The following is an 18,120-nucleotide window of genomic DNA, read 5'->3' on the forward strand; positions in this document are numbered from 1 at the left end:
GAACTTAGAATCTACGAGGGAGCTGGAGCTTTAACATTTCACAAATGTCTGGTGATGTGTACCTTTGGACGCTGAGTTATTTTGGCTACATTTAAGGATAGTTACTGGCTAGACTGTTTAAATACAGATTATTATATGCTTTCAAGTATTTTGATCACTATACTGAAATTTAATTATTTGTAAACTGTTGATTATTTTCTGAACTGTTTAGCAGAATGGGACCTAATATTTCATGAATCAGAGATCTTTACTTAATTTTTCTGGGAATCTGCTACCACTTGGATATGTTTATATGCAGTTTTTCCTGAAATTATTGTGTTATTATTATCACTATTTTTATTTCACGCGTTTGGAATGTCATGTACAAATGGTTTTTTTGTATGTTGTATTCCACTCCATACATGACCTGTCAGCCTGCTGATGTGTGTGCCAATTTTTACCTTACAGGTATTTTGCAGTTGCCAGTTTTGAATTTATTTACTGTAGTGGGTCTACTATGCAGTGCCGCTAAACTGTGATGTGTGATTTCACCTTTTGCAGAGGGCAGTTGCTGAAAGAGAGCTCACATGTACCAACTATTAAAATGACGTAATCAGTTTGTGATACCCCTGCTGTATTATAATTGCAATGTTTCCTCTGCACAGTTTTGTTTACAACTGCGGGTGATACAGATCAAAACTCACAACAGGTCATAGCATGTACTGCTGCTCTCATTTGACATTAGAGAATGACAGTTCTTCCACATTCTTCAATTGTTCTGGCACTGACATTATCACCCACAGCCTTAGCTCCATGGCTTCCACAACACTTCCAATCCGCAACACCATAGCTTAAGTGGCCCCTCCATAGCAGGTGGATATGCTCACGCACTTCATGCCTTGATGTTCTGAGCTTAGGCCTTTTACACCAAATCTGCGCATACAGCAAACGAGAGCATGCACAATGGGGTGTTCCACACTTTACCATCTGATGACCCTCCCTTAGCCACTTGAAAAATTATTTAGTATTCCTGATAAAAGCAAAAAGAACAAATAGACAGGCAGCCTCGAAACCTTCCACTGCAAAATTGATCGTAACTACTGTTCCCTACTCTTACCAGGTCCTCTAGTATTAAATGATTTAAATAAATCTGTCCTTTGGTGTTACTTTTGAATATGAAAATTGAAACTGACTTTTTCATCAAAAATAAAATATTTAGTGCTGTGGACCTTAATTACTGTCTTCTTGGATGAAAAGTGTAAATTATTAATTTTGCAGTAATGCACGGCATCTCCAGAGTGCAATCGAGCACACCCAAGGTTAAAGTTTTTCTTAGCAGCCAGTGTAAGAAACAGCTTTTCAAGATCTGCGTCACAGTGTAGTTCTGAAAAATTCTTGACACTGTTATTGAAGCAAGTCAGACAGATACGATTCTGAACAGCTATGATAGTCTGTGTCAGTAGGGAAAGTTCCACAAATTTTCACTTTTCACAAAAGAGAACCTGTTCATTACAAAAGACCTTGTTATTAAACACGGATCCCACAGTACTAACTAGCATTCAAAATCCTTGCTTGCACTTTGTATTGTAATTACTAGGAAAGGAAAGATGAGCATAATATTCACTTCAGAAATGAGAAAAATTTTTGCTTTTAAGCTAACAATTATTATTTCATAAAAATGTTCTTCTCAGTGCTCAACTATACCCGGGCCACTGGAACATGTCACTCCCGAAGCGCCATAGAGTTGGTAGTATAACTAACAATCAAGTGAGGAATGGGAGACGCCACATCTTCTAAACCAATAATAGCACCGAACAAAAGCCGGTTCTGGTGTCGACGCTACCACGTTGCTGGCTTCCATGTAAACATTGTATGTTAGTGCGCGAATGCCTGCTGTTGTGTTGTGTTACCACCTCGACTAAAGTTTTTGTCTGTTAAACAATGTCACCAAAACAATGTCGTTCACCAAGCGACAATCCACTGCACCTTGGAGTGCCAAAAATAGTCAGGCTTTGGAATTGCTACGGAGGACGAGTGAGTTTTACGAGCAAGACAAAAATTTGTTTCTGTTCACGGGCATGAGTCGATTCCTGCCGATAAAGTCTTAGAGCATACCTCGAAAATTCTAGTACTCAGTGAAAGAACAGAAAAGTTATAAGGAAAGGGGTGCTACTTCAAGACTTACAAGACAGTGAAGTAAACAGTGTGGAAGCCTACACGCTATGATTAGTGTGGAAGGAAGTCCCTGTGGAAGAAACAGTGTGTTTTTAAGTACTCCAGGCAATGTGATACAATTCGTCGGCACACATACAGATACTATAAAAGGAAAGAATACTCCACAATAGCAAAGTTTCTAATTTATTTAAAAGAAAGTGAACTTTTCCCAGGGGGGTTGGTCGGTTGGTTGGTTGGTTGGTTTGTGGGATTGAAGAGACCAGACTGCTACGGTCATTGGTCCCTTATTCCAAAACCTTCAAACACTCACAAAGAATAAAAAACGAACAATGGACATGACAACAGACGACATAGGACAAGAAAGACGCAGACTGAGACCACACAAAAGGACTTAAAATCACACAGAGTGTGACGGTGGTTAGCCGACCATAGAGACAAAAAAGGAAAAGCCAACCACCGAGAAACACACTAAAAACTCAGACTAAAATTGTAGGCCAAATGCCAGAATCAATACAAAAAGGACAAACACTTAAATTAAGTGATAATAAAAGCCCCCTGCCCGAATAAAACACAAAACTAAGCCTGCCATAGTAGTGTCATCTTTTAAAAGGGCAGGGAGCGTATCAGGCAGCGCAAATGTCTGCCTGAGCACAGTTAAAAGGGGACAGTCAACAAAATGTGGACCACTGTCAAAGCCGACCCACAGCGACATAGCGGCGGGTCCTCATGGCGCAGTAAATGGCTGTGTGTCAAGTGGGTGTGGCCAATGCGGAGCCGACAAAGGACTACTGAGTCCCTGCGAGTGGCTCGCATGGATGACTGCCACACATCCGTTGTCTCCTTGATAGGACGGAGTATGTTTGGTGTGGTCAGGTTGCACCATTCAGTGTCCCGAAGTTCGAAAAAGATCGCTCGCAAATCAGTCTCCGGGAGACCAATGTCCAGAGACGGTTTACTGGTGGCCTGTTTGGCCAGGCGGTCAACATGTTCATTGCCCGGTATCCAAACATGGCCTGGGATACACACAAAGACCACAGAGCAGCCGCAACGGGCAAGAGTATGGAGAGATTCCTGGACAGCCATCACCAGTCAAGAGTGAGGGAAACACTGGTCGATAGCTCGTAAACTGCTCAGCGAGTCGCTACAGATAACGAAGGACTCAACTGAGCAGGAGCGGATATACTCTAGGGCACGAAAAATGGCGACCAGCTCAGCAGTGAAAACGCTGCAGCCAGCCGGCAATGAATGTTGTTTGTAATAGTCCCCTAGAGTGAGAGCATAACCGACACTACCAGCGATCATTGAACCGTCAGTGTAAACAACGCCAGAGCCGTGATACATGGCTAGGATGGAAAGAAAGCGGCGGCAGAAGGCCTCCGGAGGGAGTGAGTCCTTCGGGCCCTGTGCCAATTCAATCCGAAGGCAAGGGCGGGGCACACACCACAGGGGTGTACGCAGGGGGGGCCCGGAAAGGAGGTGGAAGAGGGAAAACCCCAAGCCCGGAGAGAAGCGCTCCGACGCGGACCACGATTGTACAACCCGACCGGGTCCAACGTTCTGGGAGATGGACGACCGACTGAGGGAACAGGAGACGATAATTTGGGTGCCCAGGCATGCTACAAACATGTGTAGCATAAGCAGCCAGCAATCATTGGCACCGTAACCGCACTGGAGGGACACCTGCCTCCACAAGTAGGCTGTTCACAGCACTGGTCCAGAAAGCACCAGTGGCAAGTCAGATTCCGCTGTGAAGGATTGGGTCCAGCATCCGCAATGCAGAATGGGACGCTGAACCATAAGCCAGGCTCCCATAATCCAGAAGGGACTGGATTAACGCCTGGTAGAGCCATAAGAGGTTAGACCAGTTGGCACCCCAGCTGGTGTGGCTCAAGCATGGTAGAGCATTAAGATGCCGCCAGCACATCTGTTTAAGCTGCCGAATATAAGGGAATCAAGTCAACCAGGCATCAAAAACCACACCCAGAAACCGATATGTCTCCACCACAGCAAGAGGTTCGCCGTCAACATAAAGCCACGGCTCAGGGTGAACAGGGCATCGCCGGCAGAAATGCATAACGCACGTCTTGGCAGCCGACAACTGGAAGCCATGCGCTACAGCCCAAAACTGTGCCTTGCAGCTGATGTTCAGCAGCAGCAATGCCAATGGAGCTATAGTAGAGGCAGAAGTCATCAGCATACAAGGAAGCCGAGACAGACGTTCCCATCACCACAGCGAGCCCATTAATTGCAATTAAAAACAGGCAGACACTTAAGACGGACCCCTGCAGTACCCCATTCTTCTGAACTCGGGGGGAACTATGGGAGGCCGCGACTTGCACATAGAAGGTACGATGCGACAGAAAATTTTGTAGGAAAATCGGCAGCGGACCCCAAAGACCTCAACCATGAAGCGTAGAGAGGATGTGATGGCGCCATGTCGTATCGTACACCTTCCGCATGTCAAAAAAGGCAGCGACGAGGTGCTGACGGCGGGCAAAGGCCGTACAAATGGCTGACTCCAGGCTCACCAGATTGTCGGTGGCAGAGCGGCCTTTACGGAATCTACCCTGAGATGGAGCTAGGAGGCCCCAAGACTCGAGAACCCAACTCAACCTCCGGCTCACCATGTGTTCGAGCAACTTGCAATGAATGTTGGTGAGGCTAATGGGGCGGTAGCTGTCTACCCCCAATACTTTCTTCCCAGGTTTCAAAATGGGCATAACAATGCTTTCCTGCCAATGCGACGGAAACTCACCCTCGACCCAGATATGGTTGTAAAGGTCGAGGAGGCGTCGTTGGCAGTCCACGGAGAGGTGTTTCAGCATCTGACAGTGGATGCGATCTGGCCCGGGAGCTGTATCAGGGCAAGCGGCTAGGGCACTGTGGAATTCCCACTCACTGAATGGAACATTGTAGGATTCAGCATGGCAGGTGTGAAATGAAAGGCTCCGATGTTCCAACCACTCTTTAATGGAGCAGAAAGCCAGTGAGTAATTCACAGAAGCGGAACTGAGAGCAAAATGGTCTGCTAAGTGGTTTGCAATTATGTCAGAGTCAGTATAAACTGCTCCTTTCAGTGAGAGGGCAGGGACACTGACAGGGGTCCTATAGCCATAGGGGCGCCTAATATTGGCCCAAACCTGCGATGGAGAGATATGGAGGCCAATGGTGGAGACATACCGTTCCCACTATTCCTGCTTGTGATGGCGAATGATGCAGCGGGTCCGTGCACGGAGCCGTTTAAAGGCAATGAGGTTTTCTAATGAGGGATGCCGCTTGTGACGCTGGAGCGCTCGCCTGCGATCTTTAATAGCCTCGGCGATCGTAGGCGACCACCAAGGCACAGTCCTACACCGAGGGGACCCAGAAGAACGGGGAATGGCAGATTCTGTGGTAGTAACGATGCCGGTGGTGACCGAGTGAACCACAGCATCAATGGCTTCATTAGAAAGAGGCACAATGGCGGCAGTGGAGGAGACCAAGTCCCAGTCAGCCTTATTCAGAGCCCATCTGCAAGGGTGCCCAGAAGAGTGACGCTGTGGCAGTGACAGAAAGATCGCAAAGTGGTCACTACCACACAGGTCGTCATGCATACTCCATTGGACAGATGGTAAGAGGCTAGGGCTGCAGATCGAAACGTCGATGGCAGAGTACGTGCCATGCGCCACACTGAAATGCGTGAAGGCACCATCATTTAAAATGGAAAGGTCGAGCTGTGTCAATACATTCTCAACGGTGGCGCCTTGACCTGTTGCCACTGACCCACCCCACAGAGGGTTATGGGCGTTGAAGTCGCGCCCAGTAACAGGAAAGGTGACGGCAATTGGGCTATCAGCGCAGCCAGAACATGCTGCGGGACATCACCATCCAGTGGAAGATACAGACTGCAGACAGTAACAGCCTGTGGTGTCCACACCCGAACAGCGACAGCCTCTAAAGGTGTTTATAGAGGGACAGACTCGCTGTGAAGAGAGTGAAGAACATAAATGCAGACACCACCAGATACCCTTTCATAAGTTGCCCAGTTCCTATAATAACCCCGATAGCCACAGAGGGCTGGGGTTTGCATTGCCGGAAACCAAGTTTCAAGTTTCTTGAAGAGCAATGCAGAGGAAAGGGTGAAGGCTGAGAAGTCGGAGCTCAGCAAGATGGTGGAAGAAACTGCCGCAGTTCCACTGGAGGATGACATTGTCCATGGCTGAGAAAGGTGTGAAGGGACTGGGGAGGCAGATTACGCCTCCTGGGCACCTGCTGCCACCAATTGACTACCTGTGCGACGGCTATTCATTGCATCTGAGGGACCGGCGAGATCCAGGTCCTCAGCGGACACCAGAATCTCCACCTCATCTTCAGACGCAGAGCTGGAAGGTGGCGGTGGGACGGGTGCCACCGCAATGTCGGGATTCTTTGAAGCCTTTTTCTTTGTCTGCTTCGAGCTGTGCCTTTGGTGGTTCTCGCTGGGAGGGCCTCACTGGGTCAGCCTCAGGGATAGACGAGGACCGTGAGGCACTACGACCAGCGACCGGTGGTTGTTTCAGCCACTTGCAGGTGTCTGCTTTGGCACTGGGCAAAGCCTGGGATGGGAGGGCCCCAAGGGACCCCTTCCTGGTGAGAGTAGCTGAAGAAGTCTTACACTTCTCTGGCTGAGAAGGGGGAACTAATGTCCCCGATGGTTGGGGTGTTGTTGTTCCTGAAGTAGATGGAGCAGGAGCAACAGGGAGTGAAGTGCCCCCCACAATCAAGGGAGCCGGTGGATTCTGACATAGCAGAGAGCCAACTGTATGTGACGACACGGGAGATGATAGAACCGTTGTTGCAGCAGTGGCATAGGTTGATAGCATTGGCACAGGATGTAGCCACTCATATTTCCGCCTAGCCTCGGAGTAGGTCAGGAGGTCCAGGGTCTTATATTCCATTATCTTCCGTTCTTTCAGAAGTATCCTACAGTCCAGCGAGCAGGGGGAACGGTGTTCTCCACAGTTAACACAGACGGGAGGTGGGGCACATGGAGTATTGGGATGCGAAGGACGTCCACGTGATGCCAGAAGTACATCGGGATGACAAATGCCCAAACTTCCAGCATTTCAAATACCGCATCGGAGGAGGGATACATGGTTTCACATCACAGCGGTAAACCATAACCTTGACCTTTTTGGGTAAGACGTCACCCTTGAAGGCCAAGACGAAGGCACTGATGGCTACCTGATTATCCCTCGGACCCCGATGGACGCGCCGGCTGAAGTGAACACCTCATCGTTTTAGGTTGGCGCGTAGTTCATCGTCCGACTGCAGAAGAAGATCCCTGTGGAATATAATACCCTGGACCATGTTTAAGTTCTTATGGGGCGTGATGGTAACTGAAACATCCCCCAACTTATCGCAAGCGAGCAACCTCCGTGACTGGGCAGAGGATGCTGTTTTGATTAGAACTGACCCAGAGCGCATTTTGGACAAGCCCTCCACCTCACCAAACTTGTCCTCTAAATGCTCCACAAAAAACTGAGGCTTGGTTGACATAAATGATTCATCATCAACTTGCATACAGACGAGGTACTGGGGTGAATAATCTCCACTGCTTTCTTTAGCCATACGTTCCTCCCATGGAGTGGCCAGGGAGGGAAATGGTCTCCAATCGTATTTCTCGCCATTGAGGGTAGATCTCGATCGCTTAGAGATTGCTGGTGGGGGCCCACCAGCGAGAGATGATGTACCATGCTTCATTGCGGGTTATCTGCCCTGATGCCTCCCACTCCGACCAGGGGCTCTCCCCACGGGTGCCACCCAGCCACAGCAAAGGCCACCTGGCAGGATGGCCTTTGCCGGGAGCCCTGATGCCCCAGGGAGATAGGCATCGACTCCTTGGCATACGTGGGGAGGTAGCAGCTCAGGCATCAGCAGTGCGATCCCTGTGTAGTCAGGGGGGTACCACCAAGAGGGTACATGACGACCCCACCACAACAGACTGGCTACCGTGCGGGATGTCGGGTGTCGAATATCCATGTATATCACGAGGGCAAAGATGGAAGTGCACAATGGAGGGAATGTATGCTACCCGGAACACACTGCAGCTGATGTGGCCGGAAGCTCGATGTAAGTCCAACTCCATGACAATATCGGATGTGCCAGATCTTAGGGCAAGATGGATTTAAGGTGCACCACATAAGGCGTCCTTCCCCAAATGGTACGCATTAATGGAAAATTTGGAAAGGTAGTGGTCAAACCCCTTAGGGGACCATCACATTAAATGCCGAAACAGTTGAGACTCCTTTTAGTCGCCTCTTACGACAGGCAGGAATACCGTGGGTCTATTCTAACCCCCGAACCCGCAAGGGGTTCTCGGGGAGGGAGGGAGGGGGGGCCTCACTTAAGATGATAGATGATATTAAAAAGTATGGGCTTCCATTTTAAAAAGTTAGATGGACGAAAACTGTAACTAGAAAGAGCTCATGTCGTTGCAGCTCGTACCAGTTTCTTTCACGAAATTGTAGGAAAGGACATACACTCAGTCATATGGTTGGACAAAACCTGGGTCAATGGTGGAGAATCACTTGAGAAATGCTGGACAGATGATACTCCGAATAACAGGGGTCATCAGCCAACAGGAAGAGGATCCCGAATAATTGTGGCCCATGTGCAGGATCTTCAAACGGCTTTGTGCCTGAAGGACTTCTAGTTTTTCGATAAAAAAAACTGGTGACTATCATGAGGATATGGACCACCCAAGGTTTCTACAGTGGTTTCAAAATTTGTTGCTCCAGTTTAGTGTTCCGATAGTTTTTGTGATGGACAATGCACCATACCATTCCGTGATTTTAGATAAAACTCCGACCACTAGTGGCCGTAAAGAAACTATGGTGCAGTGGTTGCAGGTGAGTGACATTGCTGTGGACATGAGCATGAAAAAGCTGTTGTTATACTCGCTCATGAAACAAAATAAGCCTGTGACACCTAAATATGTTGTAGGTGAAATTGCAAGTGAACTTGGTAATTAGGCTACCGCCTTATCACTGCCATTTTAATCCAATTGAATTGGTTTGGAGTGAAGTCAGGGCGTACATTAAAAGTAACAACAAGACTTTTTCTATAACAGAAGTGGAAAGACTGCTACATAAAGGTCTTGCTACTGTAGACACTACCTCATGGAGGAAAAAAGTAGACCATGTTGCTAAACTGATAAGAGAAGCACAGACTATAGATGGCATTATAAATGAAAACGAACAATTAATGATTTCTCTTAATGACGATGACGAAGACAATGGTTTTGGTGCCAATTCTGATGATAGTGAAGGAGAACTGGATGGAATTGCGCCATTGACATCGTAAATTGGTAAGTGTAAATGTATACAGAATTAATTCTTTTTCTCTCTGCAATCCGGTAGGCTATGCATGTTTTGCTTTATTTCTTTCTATGAATGTGGAGAGTGTGTTATTTGGTATGCTTAGATTTACATTATTATATAACGTTTTACAAGCAGCTATTACTGTAACAATTTGGAACAACTTTTCATAGATATTGTCATTAACTTCGGGTGTTTTTATTTCCCGGTTTCATATACTATCACACACTTAGTATCCGTCGTCGTCCTCTCCATTGTTAGAAAAATGTACTTTGTTGCACTTACTTATAAATGTTGATTGTAGCTTACATTTACAAATCGTACTTCAGAGTTGTGGGCATGTGCGGTGGCAGCTAATGCAACCTCGCAATCGCAGTGTAGCCAACCACACACGAGCTGTCAAGTGACATGTTTCACCGGCCCAGGTATATTGCAGTATATATTCAGCTTCTTATAAGAGCATATATTGACAAAAATTAATATTTTCTGATATCAAGCAGCAATGGCGGCTGTCATTTCTTTTTTTAACAATAGGAGTAAACCTCCTTTTAAAATATGTCCTTCCATAGTCAAGTTTACTATTAGAAAAAGAAATCATTAGTTAAGTCTTGGAATACACAATTTTGTTAAAATTCATGGAACAATAACAAGCCAACAATGTTATTTACAATGCTGCACCCTTGCAGGCAAAAACGAGAATTCAGGCAGTATTTACATTTATGTCATAGTCTGCATTACCCGTTATGAAGTGATACTATAACCATCACTTGGACAATATTTCCAGTTTCCGTGAACATCTTTCGTTGGCTTAAGTGTTGTTCTGTAAAATTCACATGTTACACCACAGATTGTATGTGGATTACTAGGATCACCATTTCAACTATCTGTGTGTTTTAACTGGATGAATAAATAATTGGTTTTTGTCAAATCTAAACCCATAGATGTTGCTAACAATCAATTATCCAGAAGGATACAACATTTTATTAATTATATTAATATTCTACTTATTTAGCTTGTACTTCAATTAAATTTGTAAATATTACACAATTTACACTCCAGGGCAATGAGTTACATCCATGTGCAGCAAGTTTGGCTTTGTGGACATAAAGTAAATTGTGCACAGCTCAACTGTAAGATGGTAACAAGCAAATATTTCAAGTAGACATGCATTTGCCCAATGGCATATGATATCAATCCTTACAGTCACATCACTCTTAAGTCCTTGTTTTTTCACAGCACACTCACAAAAAGCATTATTTTACATTCCTAAATCTTTGCTGCACTTTATTCCATACTCACAGCAAAATTTAATACAAATTCTTTGATCTATTTCCATCCAAAATAAATGATCGTCAGTACTACCAAAATACATATAATCTTTTTGACAGCTGAAAACAGACTAAATACTGAATGTGGCTAACATTGTACAGATACTTTTCAGACATGTTTACCAACACAAAAATGCAAAAATGTCATGTGAATTGAGTTAATGCAAATTACACAATTATCATTAGTTTTGAAACATTCCTGATATCTTCACTGGATTCAAAACTGAACTTAATGTTCTATAATGGCACATTTATCAATGATTACTTTTTCCACAATCTATCACTTCTCTTAATAATAAAAGTTAAAACTGCTGTTAATCACATTACTTCGAACACCTACTGCTTTATTACACGTGACCTCTGAGCTGACTTTTACAGCCATTTATATGGGGGCCTACAGTTTAAATCAAAACCACAGCAAAATTTAAAGTTTTTCGGATGTAAATAATTGCTAAAAGTGAAAGAAACGGCATTTGATAAAAAAAAATCCCTGGTGTGACTGAAGATTGAGCCACGCACCTATGTATTTATAAATCAGTAATTAATTCTAAGATTCTTTTTTAAGCAATGACTAGAATTTTTCAGAAATACAATTTTTCATTTATGTGTAGTATAACTCTTTCAAAAATTGCATTTATAACAATTTCTGAAGACTAACCTTGAAATATATATTTGGTTTCTTCTTGTTCAATCGGATGCCAACACTTTCCAGTTCCTTTTCCAGCAGGACCCTTTGAACATCCTGCTTGGTTGCATCAAGCATCATCATGACTAAATCTGCAGTTCGAGCTACAGCAATCACCTACAAGTGAAACAACAGTCATTAGTTTCAGTAACAAGGAAAAAAGCACAGAATTTAATACTACACCATTCTTAGAATTATTTATTTGCAAATAGTATACAATTCATTTAGAAATGTGTTCTGAAGTTCTTGTGTAGCACAATATCAATAAACAGAAAATGTACTGCTGTGTCTATGCCAAATGGAATCAGAAGCTTTGAAAGTTATTTTATTTAATCTTTCAGCCTACAACAAATATTCTGTTTTTTCCTCAAAATATTGTACAAAGCTTAAGTTAATTCTTCACCCGGAAATTGTATACAATAACAAAATCTTTCGTAATGAAGCATTTACCTTCGACCAGAAACAAGTTTTCAATCAAATGTTAAAATTTTTCGCTTACATTCACAGTTACATGTGATATCAATAAATAATACCGCAAATTAAAAAATTAAGATTAAGGTTTGGCATCTCACTGATGACAAAGTCCTTAGACGGAGCACTAGCCTTTCAAAAGTACTATACCAGTATCTAACTTATGCAGTTTAGGGAGACCACGGAAAGTAGCCGAATGGGGATTTGAACAGCTGTCCTCCCAAAATGCAAATCCAGTGCCTCAATCACTACATCACCTCCCTCAATAACCCTAACTACAATCAATGGACTAATTTAGGCTAATATACAGTCAATAAGACCTAAATTCAGGAAATAAAATAACAGCAATGGTGCTTATCATTATCTTTGATAATCATTCTGGTAACTCGAAATACATATCACTGTGAGTAAAGTAACTTAGTCTGAAAGCATGTCAGTGAGGGCTGTACCTCCTTTCCGAACTTGCAGAAAGGTATTCTAGGTGACTTACTAATTTCAATTCACGTGATTGTTAATTTTCCATTTTATAGTGGCCTCAAAATCATACAACTATTATAGGATATACACATTACCTGATACATAACTAATGTTATGTGCCCTGGATGATTATGGATGATTAAAGTATTTGCCCTTCCACCATTCTCCTTGCTTGTTCTTATCATCATCCCCTAAACAGCAACCATAAGTTGCAATAATATGCTGGCCATTAAAATTGCAACTGCATGAATCTGACAAACATCAAATTGCCATGATGATGGAAAGATCTGTGTTCCCTTCTGTACTCCTACGGGGCATACATGACTAAGCGGTGTGCCAGTTAAGACAAATGACAATAAATGATGGGGCATGCTGGAAAAGCCGTGCAGGCTATTTCTAACATATTATACCTAAAAAGCTAATAAGTACAGTAAAATTCCATGAGCTAATACCTCTTAATCAAGGAGGGCCCTTGCTCAGGGTGAAGACTCTGCACTAGGCAGACTATGAACGGCTTACAGCCTTTGTTTGGCATCATCTGGTGGCCCGGGAAGACCCACTTCAAAAAAGATATGCTTAACACCAAAAGGGCACCAAAACAGCTGGGGACAGAATAACAATAACCTGTCTGTTACTCCCAGCATGCACTGTACTACACTGCACTATTTGCACTACACTGCACACAGTATTCCAATTGCTGATACCAGGAGGACGAACCAGGCTTTGTACACCCGCAGTCAATAGAAGCACCTCGAGGATATGCACCTCAGGAAGGTGGTGCAGAAAAATGCGGTAACATTCCTCTTGCCAAACGAAGTGTGACAGAACACTGACACCAAATGTGGGATAAGAATTCTACGGTTCGCACATACCCTGGCAAAATGTGGCAGACAACGACACTAGTCACGTGGTGTTGCACGGACGAGCTGCCGAGAGCACAGCCAGGGTTGGTGCCTCATCGGAGTGAAACAAGAGACTGCTCAAGCGACCATTTGGCATGCCTTACATGCGGTAAGGGTGGCTGTCTACATTCTCCCACCAGTGCAAGTGACCAGCGAGTGTGTTGGGGGGCTGGTTTCCAATCTGTGTAGCCCGTCACCTGCTGCTACAGATAGAGGCACTGGAAGGATTCACTACAATGTGTACCACATGCTATGATATGGAAATAATTAGCATTTCAGTGCAACTGCACAAATCAAATTGGACTACAAGCTATCCACATTCTGTATGCAAAGAAAGATTATGAAATGCGTTTCTCATTCAGAAATCACATCTGAATGTCGTTTGTTGTGAGGGGATCATGTTGTACTTCAAGTAAGGGAAACATCTACCAGTACATGCCAGAATTCTAAAGCAGCAGGATCATGTCCTACAGAGAACATAGTTCATCATTCTGCAATATTACTGCTGTCATGCAAATGCGGAAACTCTGAGTTCATGAGTACCACAGTCAATACCATGCACAATCTCGGTGGCTATGAGCCACTTGTGCCCGAGGGGACAGACATATACAGGACAGCGCAGGAAAATGGGAAATTTTGAAGTAATGTAATTTGCATGAATAAACACAGGAAAAACATTTTTACTGACAAAAATGCATGTATACAGTATGCCATTTAAGTTTTCATTACAAACTGTATCTTTCTGTCTTAAAGATGACATCAGAAAGAGGTGAGATGTGGTCCCTTTTGATATTCACATTCTAACAGCCTGTTATGGGAACTCCTGAATGCTGGGTGTAGCATATCTTGGGGAAAAGCAGTGATTTTATCTCCAATCTTCTGCTTCAGTTCATGGATAGATCCCTCCCACAACATCACCTTACAAATTTAATCATGTATTCTTCCCACTGTGTTATATACACTCTATTCAGAGAATTTCATTATTTGCTCTCTTTCATGTGTTGCAATTTTAATGCCCAACAGTGTATGTTTTTTCAATAGATAACAGAACTGTGTGTCAGAAACAGACAGGAAAAATTTTTAGAAAATTATAAAAAGCATCACATAACAACTGCAAATTAACAAAACATGAAAATCATGGGAAGTTGTGAAACAATAACAGTGATAGTATAGGCTGCTACTATGTGAACAGAACAATGCTAGGTTACAGTATTTACCCCCTCTAGAAAACATTTTCCCCAAATTCATCACCTGAAAAATACAGGGTCATCTTAAATTCACAGATTAAACTTCTGTTGTTGAGGTAAGTATTGTCGTGTTGTGAGATAGCTACAAACAGGAAAATTTGGTGGAAACAGTAATGTAAAAATATCGAGCAAAATTATGGTTTTAGCAAAATAATGCAAAACTGGCGGTCTTATTAAGAAACTGCATGATTTTGTTGTATAAAATAGTTATAAATCTGAGAATGGCAGTTTATTAATATTCATAACATAGGGACTTAAACTGAGTTCATTTTCCGTGTAATTTACTTTGAAATGATGATGAAAATAGCGCCAAAATTAGGAAAAAATAACAATGATTTGGCAAAAATAAATAAATAAATAAAATTAAAAAAATTGATTTAGGAGTTATGTGATTGTAAATGTGACTCTCTGCTATTATAGTTGTAGCATACCAATTATTTATTTATTTATTTATTTATTTTTTTCATTTTGTGAAGTGCATAATTTTACATTTCTGATTATTTAAAGCAACTTGCCAATCTTTGCACCATTTTGGAATCTTGTCAACATCTGCCTGAATATTTGTGCAGCTTCTTTCTAACAGTATTTCATTACAGATAATTGCATCAGCTGCAAAAATTCTGAAGTTACTATTAATATTATCCGCAAGGTCATTAATATACAACATGAACAGCAAATGTTCTAACAGACTTCCGTGAAGCACATCCAAACTTACTTCTACGTCTGACAATGACTCTCCATCCAAAATAACATGCTGTGTCGTCCCTACAAAAAATCCTCCACTTAAATATTACACTGGATACCCCTTATGATCATACTTTTGATGACAGGAAACTGCCCCATATGTGGCTATATGCGGGAAAAAAGTACCCAAAGAGAAAACTGCCTGCAGAACTATCTTCCTATGTCAAGAAAAGTGGCTGAAGGTTGCTTGGAACAGAATACTAGACTATTTTCCTAACAGAAAGAGAATATTGAAGCTAAGTTCTTTCATCCAAAACATTACAAAGAACGCCACAGGTTCAATAATAATTCCTGTTGGTATGATCACAGAAATTCCAACTAATGGATGTTGTTGTCAATAAAGCTTTTAAAACTCACCTCCAACAGCTTTGCGATGAGTGCCTTCTTAAAGAAGACTGTACCTTAAAGAAACCCTCAATATCAATGCTGGGGTGGTGGATCCTTACTGCCTAGAGCGGAATCTCAATTGACTATAATGAAAAGTTTCAAACGGTTCTGCGTATAAAATTACATGAATGGCTTATGAAACAACATAATACCAGAACACATGACACAAAGTAAGAAATTGCTGTAGGCTTTCAAATGAAAACAACAAACAAACAAATTCTTCTTTGGTGCAGTCAATGTCATAATTTGACACTCTACTTTAAAAATAAGTTTTAATGTACAGTCAGTTTAATCTTTAGAACAGTAAGCCAACTTTAAATTCAGTCTTTACTACTGTCTGACAACTTCAAACTTCATATTCCAATGTTTCTCTTGTTCATTTGAAGAACGAATCTGGTAAATAAAAAATACATACATTAAAAAAAAGTTTTGCATCACCACGGTTCTGAGGGTTCCAGAACCTGTACAGAAGAATGGAATAGAGATCAACAAAACATCATTTCCACCCTTTTTATTGCTCATTAAAACCACACATTGGATGTTGTACCACCATACAGCGAGACCTTCAGAGGTGGTGGTCCAGATTGCTGTACACACTGGTACCTCTACTACCCAGTAGCACGTCCTCTTGCATTGATGCATGCCTGTATTCGTCGTGGCATACTATCCAAAAGTTCATCATAGCACTGTTTGTCCAGATTGTCCCACTCCTCAATGGCGATTTGGCGTAGATCCCTCAGAGGGGTTGGTGGATCATGTCGACCATAAACGGCCCTTTTCAATCAATCCCAGGCATGTTTGATAGGGTTCATGTCTGAAGAACATGCTGGCCACTCTAGTCGAGTGATGTTGTTATCCTGAAGGAAGTCGCTCGCAAGAAGTGCACGATGGGGGCACGAACTGTCGTTCATGAAGACGAATGATCGTCAATATGCTGCCAATACGATTGCACTATCAGTCGGAAGACGGCATTCATGTATCGTACAGCCATTACGGTGCCTTCCGTGACCACCGGCACCGCACGTCGGCCCCATATAATGCCACCCCAAAACAGCAGGGAACCTCCACCTTGCCGCACTCATTGGACAGTGTGTCTAAGGCATTCAGCCTGAACAGGTTGCCTCCAAACACATCGGTGAAGAGAACGTGATACCAATCCTGAGCAGTCTATTCGGCATGTTGTTGGGCCCATCGGTACTGCACTGCATGGTGTTGTGGTTGCAAAGATGGACCTTGCCATGGACGTCTGAAGTGAAGTTGCGTATCATGCAGCCTATTGTGCACAGTTTGAGTCTTAACACAACATCCTGTGACTATATGAAAAGCATTATTTAACATGGTGGCGTTGCTGTCAGGGTTCCTCCGAGCCATAATCCGTAGGTAGGGGTCATCCATTGCAGTAGTAGCCCTTGGGCGGCCTGAGCGAGGCGTGACACTGGCAGTTCCTGTCTCTCTGTATCTCCTCCATGTCCGAACAACATCACTTTGGTTCACTCTGAGACGCCTGGACACTTCCCTTGTTGAGAGCCCTTCCTGGCACAAAGTAACAATGTGGACACGATCAAACCGCGTTATTGACCGTCTAGGCTTGGTTGAACTACAGACAACATGAGCCATAGGGACTCTGTCTGTGATACAATACCCACAGTCAACGTATATCTTCAGAAGTTCTGGGAACCTTGGTGATGCAAAACTTTTTTTGGCGTGTGTGCAAAGTGTGACTTGTAGCTGTTTTCAGACGCTTAAAATATATTGTGATATCACAGACTCCTGGTTCACATAGTATGTGAAAAACTGTCTGTGGTGACAACAATGTATGTGAACCACATCATTTGTTAATTTCATTTCTTTTTTTCACCAAGTTGTGGACAATTAAACAGGGTGTCAGATAAATGGGAACATTTCCACAATTCAATAAAACTAGAAGTGATGAAGGAAAGAAATTATATTCATAGTAATTGAAACTTGTAATATTAGTAATTTTCGCCTCACAAACATTAATATACCCTCAATAGTAAACGCCTGATGGCCTAAAATTATCGAACAATTGTAAAGTAAAAGAAATGAACCATCGCATAGCAGCGACAGAATCTATTATTCTTTATCTTTGCCGTTCTTGCGTGGTGCCTCTAAATCTCTATGTACATGTATCGATTAATGGTATAAAAAAGAATTCTGTTGTTTCAAGACAAATGAGGCTTTTGGCGCCTCACCTTTTACTGTTGGTATTCTATGAAAGGCGGACGTGGACTTGCTGTGTTCCGCAACTGTATTTTATATTTTATGTGAAAATATTGAGTGAATATGCTAACTGTTATTTTTTTTCAATCAGAAAGCATGTAGTTTCTTGTAACTGACTACGAACAGACAGCATCAAGAGGACATTTT

General features: G+C 42.9%; 1 protein-coding gene across 2 annotated transcripts in view; it reads right to left on the minus strand.

The window, feature by feature from the left end:
• Positions 1-18,120, minus strand: part of LOC126457553 (developmentally-regulated GTP-binding protein 2) — a 124,752-nt gene that overhangs the window by 71,403 nt on the left and 35,229 nt on the right. For both annotated transcript variants that reach the window (XM_050093963.1, XM_050093964.1), the window contains exon 4: positions 11,478-11,621. In XM_050093963.1, coding sequence (XP_049949920.1) covers positions 11,478-11,621 — 144 coding nt within the window. The remainder of the gene's footprint in view (positions 1-11,477; positions 11,622-18,120) is intronic.

This window comes from Schistocerca serialis, chromosome 2, assembly GCF_023864345.2.
Source record: "Schistocerca serialis cubense isolate TAMUIC-IGC-003099 chromosome 2, iqSchSeri2.2, whole genome shotgun sequence".
NCBI classification, from domain to species: domain Eukaryota; kingdom Metazoa; phylum Arthropoda; class Insecta; order Orthoptera; family Acrididae; genus Schistocerca; species Schistocerca serialis.